Source organism: Heterodontus francisci, chromosome 9, assembly GCF_036365525.1.
Source record: "Heterodontus francisci isolate sHetFra1 chromosome 9, sHetFra1.hap1, whole genome shotgun sequence".
Lineage (NCBI taxonomy): Eukaryota > Metazoa > Chordata > Chondrichthyes > Heterodontiformes > Heterodontidae > Heterodontus > Heterodontus francisci.
This window is the reverse complement of record NC_090379.1, coordinates 116547656-116560978: the sequence shown is the minus strand read 5'-3', so window position 1 is coordinate 116560978 and position 13323 is coordinate 116547656. Positions and strand designations below refer to the sequence as shown.

At 46.5% G+C, this 13323-nt stretch overlaps 1 protein-coding gene across 2 annotated transcripts in view; it reads right to left on the bottom strand.

The window, feature by feature from the left end:
• Positions 1-13323, bottom strand: part of tmem62 (transmembrane protein 62) — an 86825-nt gene that overhangs the window by 10250 nt on the left and 63252 nt on the right. Inside the window, exons 10-12 of one of the 2 annotated variants that reach the window (XM_068039753.1) lie at positions 10988-11101; positions 5783-5867; positions 3887-3991 (exon numbers count right to left, since the gene is read on the bottom strand). In XM_068039753.1, coding sequence (XP_067895854.1) covers positions 3887-3991; positions 5783-5867; positions 10988-11101 — 304 coding nt within the window. The remainder of the gene's footprint in view (positions 1-3886; positions 3992-5782; positions 5868-10987; positions 11102-13323) is intronic. The other variant, XM_068039754.1, reaches the window with a different exon arrangement.

Sequence of the window (13323 nt, the reverse complement as noted above, 5' to 3'; positions counted from 1 at the left end):
GCCTCCCTCAGTATTCTGGGGTAGATCCCATCAGGCCCTGGGGACTTAATGTTTATCAAGATGCCCAACACCTCCTTTTTGATATCGACATGACCCAGACTATCTACACTCCCCTCCCTCGACTCATCATCCACCACGTCCTTCTCTTGGGTGAATATTGATGCAAAGTTCTCATTTAGTACCTCGCCTATTTCCTCTGGCTCCACGCATAGATTCCCTCCTCAGTCCTTGAGTGGGCCAACCCTTTCCCTGGCTACCCTCTTGCTCTTTATATACGTATAAAAAGCCTTGGGATTCTCCTTAATCCTGTTTGCCAATGACCCCTTTTAGCCCTCTTGACTCCTTACTTAAGTTCCTTCCTACTTTCTTTATATTCCTCAAGGGCTTCGTCTGTTCCCAGCCTTCTAGCCCTTACAAATGCTTCCTTTTTCTTTTTGACTGGGCTTACAATATCCCTTGTTATCCAAGGTTCCCAAAACTTGCCAAACTTATCCTTCATCCTAACAGTTACATGCTGGTCCTGGATTCTAATCAACTGACGTTTGAAAGACTCCCACATGTCAGATGTTGATTTACCCTCAAACAAATCTAAATTCTTCAGTTCCTGCTTAATATTGTTATAATTAGCCTTCCCCCAATGTAGCACCTTCACCATCAGTGAAGATCCACACCTCTGACCTTATGATGGAGGGAAGGTCATGAATGAAGCAGCTGAAGATGGCTGAGCCTAGGACACTACCCTGAGATACTCCTGCAGTGATGTCCTGGGACTGAGAAGATTGACCTCCATCAACTACAACCATCTTTTTTTGTGCTAGGTACAACTCCAACCAGTGGAGAGTTTTCCCCCTAATTCCCATTGACTCCAGTTTTGCTAGGGCTCCTTGATGCCAAGGGCAGTTACTCTCAGCTCATCTCTGGAGTTCAGCTCTTTTGTCCAATGAGGACAGGAGCTGAGTGGCCCTGGCGGAACCCAAACTGAGGGTCAGTGAACAGGTTATTGCTGAGTAAGTGCCGCTCGATAGCACTGTTGATGACACTTTCCATCACTTTACTGGTGATTGAGAGTAAACTGATGGGGCGGTAAATTGGCCGTGTTGGATTTGTCCTGCTTTTCAGGGACAGGACATACCTGGGCTATTTTCCACATTGCCGACTAGATGCCAATGTTGTAGCTGCACTGGAACAGTTTGGCTCAGGGCACAGCCAAGAAGCACAAGTCTTCAGTACGACAGCTGGGATGGTGTTAAGCCTTTGCAGTATCCAGTGCCTTCAGCCATTTGTTGATATCACGTGGACTGAATTGAATTGGATGAAGACTGGCATCTGAGGATACCACTCGGTGCTTCTGGCTGAAGATGGATGCAAATGCTTCAGCCTTGTCTTTCACACTGATGTGCTGGGCTCCCTCTTCATTGAGGATGGGGATATTTGTGGAGCCCCCTCCTCCAGTTAGTTGTTTAATTGACCACCACTATTCATGACTGGATGTGGCAGGACTGTAGAACTTAGATCTGATCTGTTGGTCGTGGGATCACTTAGCTCTATCATACTGTCCCCGCTGTTTAGAATGCATGTAGTCCTAGGTTGTAGCTTCACCAGGCTAACACCACATGTTTAGGTATGCCTGGTGCTGCTCCTGGCACGCCCTCCTGCACTCTTCATTGAACCAGGGTTGATCCCCTGGCTTGATGGTAATGGTAGAATGAGGGATATGCTGGGCCATGAGGTTACAGATTGTGGTTGAATACCATTCTGCTGCTGCTGCTGATGGCCCACAGCGCCCCATGATGCCCAGTTTTGAGTTGCTAGATCTGTTTGAAATCTATCCCATTTAGCACGGTGGTAGTGCCACACGACACAATGGAGGGTATCCTCAATGTGAAGACAGGACTTCGTCTCCACAAACACTCTGCGGTGGTCACTCCTACTAATACTGCCATGGACAGATGCATCTGCGACAGGTAGACTGATGAAGACGAGGCCAAGTAGGTTTTTTCCTCTTGTTGGTTCCCTCATCACCTGCTGCAGACCCAGTCTAGCAGCTATGTCCTTTAGGATTCAGCCAGAAGTGGCGCTACTGAGCCACTCTTGGCGATGGACATTGAAGTCCCCCACCCAGAGTACATTCTGTGCCCTTGCTAAGTGCTTTTTCCAAGTGGAGGAGTACTGATTCATCAGCTGAGGGAGGACAGTAGGTGATAATCAGCAAGAGGTTTCCTTGCCCATGTTTGACCTGATGTCCAGAGTCTATGTTGAGTCGTCCCAGGGCAATTCCCTCCCAACTGTATGCCACTGTGCCGCCACCTCTGGGATGGTGATGGAGGAGTCTGGGACATTGTCTGCAAGGTATGACTCCTGATGACTGTTAGGGTGTTGCTTGACTAGTCTATAGGACAGCTCTCCACATTTTGCCACAAGCCCCCACATGTTAGTGAGGAAGAATTTGCAGGGTCGAAAGGGCTGGGTGTGCAATTGCCATTTCTGGTGCCTAGGTCGATGCCATGTGGTCCGTCTGGTTTAATTCCTTTTCTTAGACTTCGTAGCGGTTTGATACAACTGAGTGGCTTGCTAGGCCATTTCAGAGCCAACCACATTGCTGTGGGTCTGGAGTCACATATAGGCCAGACCAGGTAAGGACAGCAGATTTCCTTCCCTAAAGGACATTAGTGAACCAGATGGGTTTTTATGACAATCAACAATGGTTTTATGGTCACCATTACTTTTCTAATTCCAGACTAATTGAATTTAAATTCCACCAGCTGCCATGATGGGATTTGAACCAGTGTCCCCACAGCATTAGCCTGGGTCTCTGGATTGCTAGTCCAGTGACATTTCACTACGCCACCATCTCCCCTATGAACAACAACTTGCCAACACTGTAAAATGCCCTGCTTCACAGCAGCATTATTAAACAGCAATTGACACACAGATATTAGGCTTTTGGTCACCTGGAAAAGAGAAGGCTGAGAGGAGATTTGATAGAGGGATTCAAAACCATGAGGGGTCTGGACAAAGGAGATGGGGAGAAACTGTTCCCACTCACGAAAGGATCAAGAATGAGAGGGCACAGACTTAAAATGATTTGCAAAAGGGACATGAAGAAAAACTTCGGCTCTAGAACGCGCTGCCTGAGAGTGTGGTGGAGGCAGGTTCAATCAAGGCTTTCAAAAGGGAATTAAGAGAATTATCTGAAAAGGAAGAATGTGCAGAGTGAAGGCAGGGGAATGATATTAGATGAAATACTCATTCAGAGAGCCGATGCAGACATGATGGGCCGAATGGACTCCTTCTGCTCTGTAACAATTCTGTGATTCTGTTAGGCTAACTGGTCTGTAATTCCCTGGTTTCCCTCTTTCACCTGACTTACGGAAATTTCCAATCTAAAAGGTCGGTCGGCATGAAGTGGACACCAATGGAGGCCAGGTCATTCCAGGCTACTTCATGCACCTCCCCCACTAGATTGCCACATATTTTCTACTGCCCACATTCTGTTGGGAGATGCATGTAGAGTTGCCAACCCTCCAGGATTGTCCTGGAATTTTATACAGTCCTGCAAGCAAGCTGGGAGAAAAATCATAAGGGCAGGAACAGAAGTTGGGACTATTAGCAAAGCCCCCTGTAAGCGGCACGGAAGTCCCCATGCAGGCCGTGCACACGTTGGCCCTTTTACGTTATGGCCTGTACGCGGCTGCGCAAATAAAATTTAAAGCAGCCGCACACTTAAATAAATCACCGGTGCACTTCAAAAAAAATAATTAGATGGAATGTTGATTATTAGTTATAAAAATATAACAATAAAACAGTTGAGAGATTGTGAATGAAGGCTGAGGGGCTCCCAGTGTTATTGGGGATAACGGATGGATGCTGAGTGTTAAATACTCACCCACAGCCACGTAGCATGTGAACAGCAACACAGAGTAGTAGAATATGCTCGTCTTACACAACACATGAAATGAAAATATTGTCAGAGTGAAGACACCGGGGCTCTCTGGATCGGAAAAGAGATTGAAACCATTTAATAAGAAACGAATGCAATTTTAATTTCTTTGTCAAAAAAAACTTCATGGAATCATCCAGCACAGAAGGAGGAGGCCATTTGGCCCATTGTCCCTGCGCTAGCTCTTTGAAAGAGCGATTCAGTTAGTCCTCCTCCCTCCCCTTTCTCTGTAGCCCTGCAAACATTAACTTTACAAGTATTTATCCAGTTTCTTTTGAAAGTTGCTATTGAATCTGTTTGCACCACCCTTTCAGACAGTGCATTCCAGATCATCATAACTCACTGTGATTCTCCTCATCTCCCCTCTGATTCTTTTATTTTCTTATGTTTCTGAGTTTTTTGAACTTTTGTTCTCCCCTAATATTCTACAAGCCATGGCTGTAATACCGTTTTACAGAGATAGGACAATCTCTATTAGCCCTCCTAATTGGCTCTTACACAGATGTGAGCTTTAAGAGTGAGTATTGGTAAGATATTTGATCATGGAGCTGAGGGAGGTGTTGGTGGTGGGTGGGTGGTGTCGGTAAGAGAGGAATTGCAGCAGAGTCTGTTCTTATCCTTGCCACCTCACCCACCCCCACCCCCACCTCACCCACCCCCACCAACCCCCACCCTCACCACACCCACCCCCACCTCCACCTCCCCCATCCCCACCACCACCTCACCCCCACCACCACCTCACCCCCACCACACACACACATCGAGCAAGGTTCGCCGGACAGGCATAAGAGGCAGGAAATCCTGGCCGACGTGCCCCTTTCTCTGGCTCTGGGTGCTTAGGCTAACCATAGCATTCCCAACTGCCTCCCCTGACTGTAATGACCAGACTCGACACAGATCTGGGGCAGTGTGAGAGGGGTCATTTCAGCTGAAGGCGATGGTGTGAAATGGCTGCTATCTGGTTATACACCCATCCAATATTTCCTCCCATTAACGCCAATGGTGCATAATAGGCGGCTAATTCATTATTGGTAGGGTTGCCAACACTCTCATTCTTTTTGGAGTGCACGGGCGATTTGTTTAAGTGCGCGGCTCCTTTAAATGTTTGCACGGCGATGCACATGCACTAAGTTAAAGGGGCCGACACATACGTGGTGACTTTCGAGTTCCTGCGCGGCTAAGTATCCGCACAGCTTAGAGGGAACACGGGTTACCAACCCTCCAGGACTACCCTGGAGCCTCCATGAATTAAAGTCCAACCGCTAGGTCGCTGCTGCAAGCAAGTCTGGAGAAATAAGGGGCATTAAAAAAAGTGTTTAAAAAAAAAAGAATTCTTTCAACACTTTGGCTATTAAAAATATCAGAGATGGGAAGGACTGTTTGACTGACAGGCAGGAATCATCCAATCAGGTAACGAGCAGTCGGTTCACTTTCTGATTGGTGTAGGAAGACGGGGGATCGTGAGGATGGATGCGTCAGGTGAGCAATGGGGAGAGTCTGCAGGCAGGTCAATCGGAGGCACATAATCATGTGATGACACCTCCAGGAAGATGTCCAGAGTTGGCAACCCTACAAATAGTGCCTTTTACACTGCTGTGCATAATTAAAATGACCCCCTTCCCATTCCCAGTAAAAAGCTCACGGGACACACACAGATAAACCTGAGGGAGCCAGGGAGATGCACCTTCAACAGGGCTAGAGTTTTTTCTTGTACATTTATCCCTTTTAGAGTAGAGTACTTCTCTACAGAAAAACACTCCAGCACATGGTTCAGCTGAAAGCTACCAAACACGGACAACATTTCAACAGCAGTTAGTATCAAACGCAAAAAGCTGAACTTGCCTTTTAGCTGTGGCTTCCTTTGGTATCGGAAGGCGAGAATAATGATGATATTAGCCAGAAAAACCAAAACAAAGAGAACCCTGGCCTGGAAAATAGAAAGGGACACCAACCATCAAGTCAACATCTGCAGTTCATAGCCTCCCCTGTTCCAACACTGTCCACTAATCTCCACATGGATCCGATCTTGCCTAAGGCACTGAATCTCACACACAGAGGAGAGAGTGTGGCACTGAATCTCACACACAGAGGAGAGTGGCACTGAATCTCACACAAAGAGGAGAGAGTGGCACTGAATCGCACACACAGAGGAGAGAGTGGCACTGAATCGCACACACAGAGGAGAGAGTGGCACTGAATCGCACACACAGAGGAGAGAGTGGCACTGAATCACACAGAGGAGTGGCACTGAATCGCACACAGAGGAGTGGCACTGAATCGCACACAGAGGAGTGGCACTGAATCGCACACAGAGGAGTGGCACTGAATCGCACACAGAGGAGTGGCACTGAATCGCACACAGAGGAGTGGCACTGAATCGCACACAGAGAAGAGAGTGGCACTGAATCGCACACAGAGGAGAGAGTGGCACTGAATCGCACACAGAGGAGTGGCACTGAATCGCACACAGAGGAGTGGCACTGAATCGCACACAGAGGAGTGGCACTGAATCGCACACAGAGGAGTGGCACTGAATCGCACACAGAGGAGTGGCACTGAATCGCACACAGAGGAGAGAGTGGCATTGAATCGCACACACAGAGGAGAGAGTGGCACTGAATCGCACACACAGAGGAGAGAGTGGCACTGAATCGCACACACAGAGGAGAGAGTGGCACTGAATCGCACACACAGAGGAGAGAGTGGCACTGAATCGCACACACAGAGGAGAGAGTGGCACTGAATCGCACACACAGAGGAGAGAGTGGCACTGAATCGCACACACAGAGGAGAGAGTGGCACTGAATCTCACACACAGAGGAGAGAGTGGCACTGAATCTCACACACAGAGGAGAAAGTGGCACTGAATCACACACAGAGGAGAGAGTGGCACTGAATCTCACACACAGAGGAGAGAGTGGCACTGAATCGCACAGAGAGTGGCACTGAATCTCACACACAGAGGAGAGAGTGGCACTGAATCTCACACACAGAGGAGAGAGTGGCACTGAATCACACACAGAGGAGAGAGTGGCACTGAATCACACACAGAGGAGTGGCACTGAATCTCACACACAGAGGAGAGAGAGTGGCACTGAATCTCACACACAGAGGAGAGTGACACTGAATCTCACACACACAAAGAGGAAAGATTCTTGCTCACTTCATAATTCCATATCCCTGTGCAGCTTCTTTGCAACCTTCATCAAAGCTTACTTTGCCAGTTCACTTTGCATTGTCAGCAAACTTGGATGTTTGCAGCACTCCACTACTAACAGACTGCCAACCTGAAAATGACCCATTTAGTCCTAGTCACTGTTTTCTATCCATTAACCAGTCCTCAATCTGTGTTAATATATTATCCCAGCTCCAGGAGTCCTAATCCTGTAAAGCAACCTCTTGGGTGGCACCGTATTGAAAGCATTCTAAAAACCCCCCACATATACCACAATCACTGGTTTCCCCTCAACCACCTACTAGTTATAAGCTCAAAGACCTCTTGCAGATGTCAAACACAGTTTCTCTTTCATAAATCCGTGTTGACTCTGCCTATTATAACTTTCTAAATGATATCACGTACCTAACAATAGATTCCAGTAACTGACCTACAATTCCCATTTTCTCACTTCATCCTTTGTTGAATAGCAGGGTTACATTTGCTCCTCTCAAATCCATGGGGATCATTCTCGAATCTGGGGAATTCTGTAAGATCAAAACCAATGTACACACTCCTCTTAAGACCCTGGGATGTCGGCTGTCAGGTCCAGTGAATTAGTCCCATTATTTTTCTCCAACACTAAGTTCCCCATTTCAACTGGACACCTGGGTTTTTGTGCCTTCTACTGTTTAGACCGATAACAAAATATTTTACCCCTCTGCCATTCCCTTATTCCCCATTATAATTTCTCCTGGAACCTACATTTGCTATCACTGATCTCTTCCTTTTTACATACTTGTAGAATCTCTGACAATCTATTTTTATATTTCTTGCTAATTTACTCTCATTCTATGTTCTCCATCAACTTCTTGATCATGCTTTGCTGAATTCTAAAACTCTCCTGTCCTCAGGCTTGCTGCTCTCCTTGGCAACATTGTAAGCCTTTTCTTTTAATCTAGCTTCTCTTGCTTGCCACAGTTGAACAACTTTTCTTGTGAATTTTTCTTCCTGAAGGGAATGTATGTTCGTTGACAATTATGATTTATTTCCTCAATTGTTTGCCATTGCCCATCTACCATCATATTTTTTAAACTAATTCCCCAAATTACCTTAGACAGAGAGATCAAACCTGAGGGAGAACAGTGCTGGAGACTCACAGTTAAAAGCGGCGAAGGCAAGTTAGCGGGAGTCAGAGAGACAGCGAGCAAGCCTGAGGGAGAACAGTGGAGACTCACAGTTAAAAGCGCTAGAGGGGAGTTAGTGGGTTATGAAAAAAAAAGAAAAGAAAATCAAAGTGTGATGTCACAGGTAAGCAGTTAAGTGAATAGTTTTATTTTATTTAGAGATACAGCACTGAAACAGGCCCTTCGGCCCACCGAGTCTGTGCCGACCAAGAACCACCCATTTATACTAACCCTACAGTAATCCCATATTCCCTACCACCTACCTACACTAGGGGCAATTTACAATGGCCAATCTACCTATCACCTGCAAGTCTTTGGTGGTGGGAGGAAACCGGAGCACCCGGTGAAAACCCACGCGGTCACAGGGAGAACTTGCAATGGTGAGCATTTTTCTTTTTTCCTCTCTAAACTAGGGCATTCGTTTAAATTACAAGCTGGGAAATAAGTAAATTAATAAGACTATTAGCACAGAGCAGGTCAAGAGGCATGCATTAAAATTAATAGTTTAAACAAGGTACTAACTCGATTCAAAGAGGGAAGAGAGACTTTGTAGATAGTGGATGGGCAGCTGAGACCTGTTACTTGCAATTCCTGTGCCATGTGGGAACTTCAGGAGACTTCATGTGTCTTTGGGAACCACATGGGTCTCCAGTTGCTTGAGCTCAAGCTCAGGATTTCTGAGCTTCAGGGACAGCTGGAGTCACTGCGGAGCATCAGGGAGCAGGAGGGTTTCCTGGATTGTATTTCCAGGAGGTGGTCATGCCACAGGCAGAGAGTGTTCAGGATTGTAGACGGGTAGTTATCCAGAAGAATAGGTAGAGGCAGGATGTATAGTAGTCTTCGGGGTGTGTGCCATTCTCAAACTGGTAATCAGCAATGCAGACTGCTGGGAGTGACAACACCTCGAAGGAGTGCAGACCAGACCATGGCAACAATGGGCAAGGGACTGCACAGGAGAGAACAGCGAAGAGTTGCCCAGATGGAAGGGGTCGTCGACAGTGCTATCAAGCGGCACTTGCTCAGCAATAACCTGCTCACTGGCGCTCAATTTGGGTTCCGCCAGGGCCACTCAACTCCTGACCTCATTACAGTCTTGATCCAACCATGGACAAAAGAGCTGAACTCCAGAGGTGAAGTGGGAGTAACTGCCCTTGACATCAAGGCAACATTTGACTGATTATGCATCAAGGAACCCTAGCAAACTGGAGTCAATGGGAACCGGGGGAAAGGTCTCCAATGGTTGGAGTCATACCTAGCACAAAGGAAGATGGTTGTGGTTGTCCGAGTCATCTCAGTCCCAGGATATCGCTGCAGGAGTTCCTCAGGGTAGTGTACTCGGCCCGACCATCTTCAGTTGCTTCATCAATGACCTTCCCTCCATCATAAGGTCAGAAGTGTAGATGTTTGCTGATGATTTCACAATGTTCAGCACCATTAGCAACTCCTCAGATACTGAAACAGCACATGTCCAGATGCAGCAAGACCTGGACAATATCCAGGCTTGGGCTGATAAGTGGTAAGTAACATTCGCGCCACACAAGTGCCAGGCAATGACCATCTCCAACAAGAGAGAATTCAACCATCTCCCCTTGATGTTCAATGGCATCACCATCACTGAATCCCCCACTATCAACATTCTGGGGGTTACCATTGACCAGAAACTGAACTGGACCAGCCACATCACTGCTGTGCCTAAAAGAGCAGGCCAGAGGCTAGGAATTCTGCGGTGAGTAACTCACCTCCTGTCTCCCCAATGCCACCATCTACAAGGCACAAGTCAGGAGTGTGATGGAATACTTTCCACTTGCCTGGATGGGTGCAGCTCCAACAACACTCAAGAAGCTCAACACCATCCAGGAAAAAGCAACCCACTTGATTGGCACCCCATCCACCACCTTCAATATTCACTCCCTCAACCACCGAAGCACAGTGGCAGCAGTGTGTATATTTACAAGATGCACTGCAGCAACTCACCAAGGTTCCTTCGACAGCATCTTCTAATCCCACGACATCTGCCACCTAGAAGGACAAGGGCAGCAGATGTATGGGAACATCACCACCTGCAAGTTCCCCTCCATGCCGCACACTATCCTGCCTTGGAACTATATCGCCATTCCTTCACTGTGATTGGGTCAAAATCCTGGAACTCCCTCCCTAACAGCACTGTTGGTGTACCTACCTCACATGGACTGCAGTAGTTCAAGAAGGCAGCTCCCCACCACCTTCTCAAGGGCAATGACGGATGGGTAATAAATGCTGGCCATATCCCATGAACAAATAAAAATCAAACGGAGACCATGAATGATTTCAATTAGAAACTGAATGGGCACATGAGGGAAATAAACTTGCAGGGCTACAGGGATAGAGCAGGGGAATGGGACTGACTGGATTACTCTAGAGAGCCAGCATAGATCTGAGGGGTCGAATGCCTTCTTTCTGTGCTGTCATGACTGTGACTGAACTCGCCTGTCATACTTAAAGAACTGGCTTTGTTTAAATTTGGACCACATAACAAACAGGAGATTGTGGTACTGAATCACAGAACAGGAGATTCAAACATTCTAGTGAATTTATGCTGCATCTTCTATTATCCATCCTGTAACGCACACATAAAACTGCACACAACACTCCAACTGTGACCTAACCAATGTCCTTCATAAGTGCAAGTCCCTTTGCCGTGCTTTTGAAGTTGACAGGCACACCTACCATAATGTAGTGACGAGTCAGGAGGATGAACGAAGCCACAATATCAAAAGGGAGTAGTCTGATCTCTTCCACCACAAAGTCATGACCTTTAACTGTAGTTCTTCCAGCTGTGTCCTGAAAGTGGGAAAAGAAGCGATACAGTGTGTGTGCAGAATGGTGTGTGAGCAATTCACTAAGTCATGGTTCAAGGCCATTACTATTAAAGGGAGGCAACCCTGGAAATGTTATGGGTTCCAGCACTGGACCTGGCAAAGGGACTGAAGCCCTGCTTGAGCAGATGCTTGAGTGGGAAGGAGAAGTCGGGAACAAAGCTAAATGCTTCTGCTGGTGGGATACAGTGTCTTGGGTCTGATCGCAGACCAGGTGACCACCCAACCCACCAATACAGACCAATCATTCACTATTGGCAATGCTGTCCTGAGTGTTACCATCCCGTGGGGAAGCGTTCCGCCAGATCAGCAAGGGTGTACATGTGACTCTGCATCGACTGAGCATGTGCAGACTCTGCAATGTTGAAAATGGGGCAATGAGAAGGGACACGATTGCAGGTTGGATTTTAACAGAAGAGTTTCAACAATGCAAAAGGGCCACGTCTGTTGGTTCCATATTAGTAAATGCCAAGTTAGCATTGGACATGGGGAGATACTGGCTCACAACAGTAGCATCAGCCCTTCAAAAACTTACAATACCGATGTCACAGTTGTTCAGTGAACGCTTGAATAGATATTTGCTTTTGACCATTTTCTCACTCTACCTTTTACTGAAAGTGTTTGCTGTTTGGGTACTATCCATCGACACCAAGCACCTTCTGTGATGCCATTCTTCATATGCAAGTCAAGACATTTTTGTGGGCTGGCAATTGGAGCACAGGAGGCATCACAGTCAAGCCCAATTCATCATGTGATGTCTTCAGTTGCACTTGCCAGCACTGGCAATTCTAGCTGATTTCCTCCTTCCTTGTGCCCCAGTAACCCACTGCAACTGACATTAACCAACTGTGCTGATTGGGGGTCAAAGTCGCCAACTTTGATTCTCTGTGGCTGGTACACATTGCCTTAGTCATGCTATATATTAATTACACTATGTATATTATGATCCTGGAGTGATTTCAGTATAGCATTCTAACCTCCCGGTTCAGTGCCTTCTAATTTATTTCTTGTAACCCATCATAACCATCAGAGCTGCTTCATTTCTCAGAAGATCTGCTGCAATTTGCAATTAATTAACAGTAAATTCAATGGCCAGTGTACAGTGTGGAACCACACAAATACCCCAGCACATCACGTGTAAAGGAAGTTGCTGTCTCCTTGGTGTTGGGACTGCTAAATAAAAGAAAGACTTGCATTTCTATAGCACCTTTCATAATTTCAGGCTATCCCAAAGCGATTTACAGCCAGCAATGTACTATTGCAATGTCGAAAACGCAGCAGCCAATTTGTGCACAGCAAGCTCCCACAAACAGCAGTGTGATACTGACCAGATAGTGACTTGATTGAGGAATAAATATTGTTCGGGACATTGGGGAGAACAACCCTGCTCCTCTTTGAAGAGTGTCAGGGGATCTTTTACATCCACCTGAGAGGGCAGATGAGGCGTCGGTTTGATGTCTCATCCAAAAGGCAATCCCTCTGACAGTGCAGCACTCCCTCAGTACTGCACTGGAGTTTCAGCCTCGATTGTGGGCTCAAGTCACTGAGCCATGGCTGACTATCGGACCAGAACATGATTAATAGTTTAATATTTTTGCTAAAATAGAGAACAAAGGAGTCTCATATCACGGCCTTAAGTATTCATGCACTTACATCAATAGTTATTTCTAGGGTAAATGTTCTACTCTCAGACTATTGTTAACCAGCAGCAGCAGCTGTGAGACATGAGCGAGTGTGCACTTTTCTCCTTTGTGTAACAGTAGAATATTCTCCTTCAAGGTTCGCGTGGGTACCCTGCTCAGGCAAAGAAGAATTCACTGCTTTTTGGAAACCATTTAATTCTGACAAAAAAGTTGATGACATTCTGTTTTATTTCATGCTGCCCAGAAAATGGAGCCAAGCCACTGGTAAGAGAAACAAAGGCCATCTAAAAAAAAACAGTGGAACATTTAAAAGAAAAACTATAAGGACCAGCTGACTAGAAAGCAATAAAATCCTCCTGTTAGTGTTTATAAACCAGCAGAGTCCACATTTTGCTGTAAACAGTCCTCTGATCACCTGTTACTCAGTACTCACACAAGGCGTGCTTTTCTTGGTAGCTATTGACCAAGTGGTCAGTCATTATAGTGAACTATACAGCTGAGGAGCCCTTTAGCAATGAAGACTAATGTCAGTGTGACAATGTTA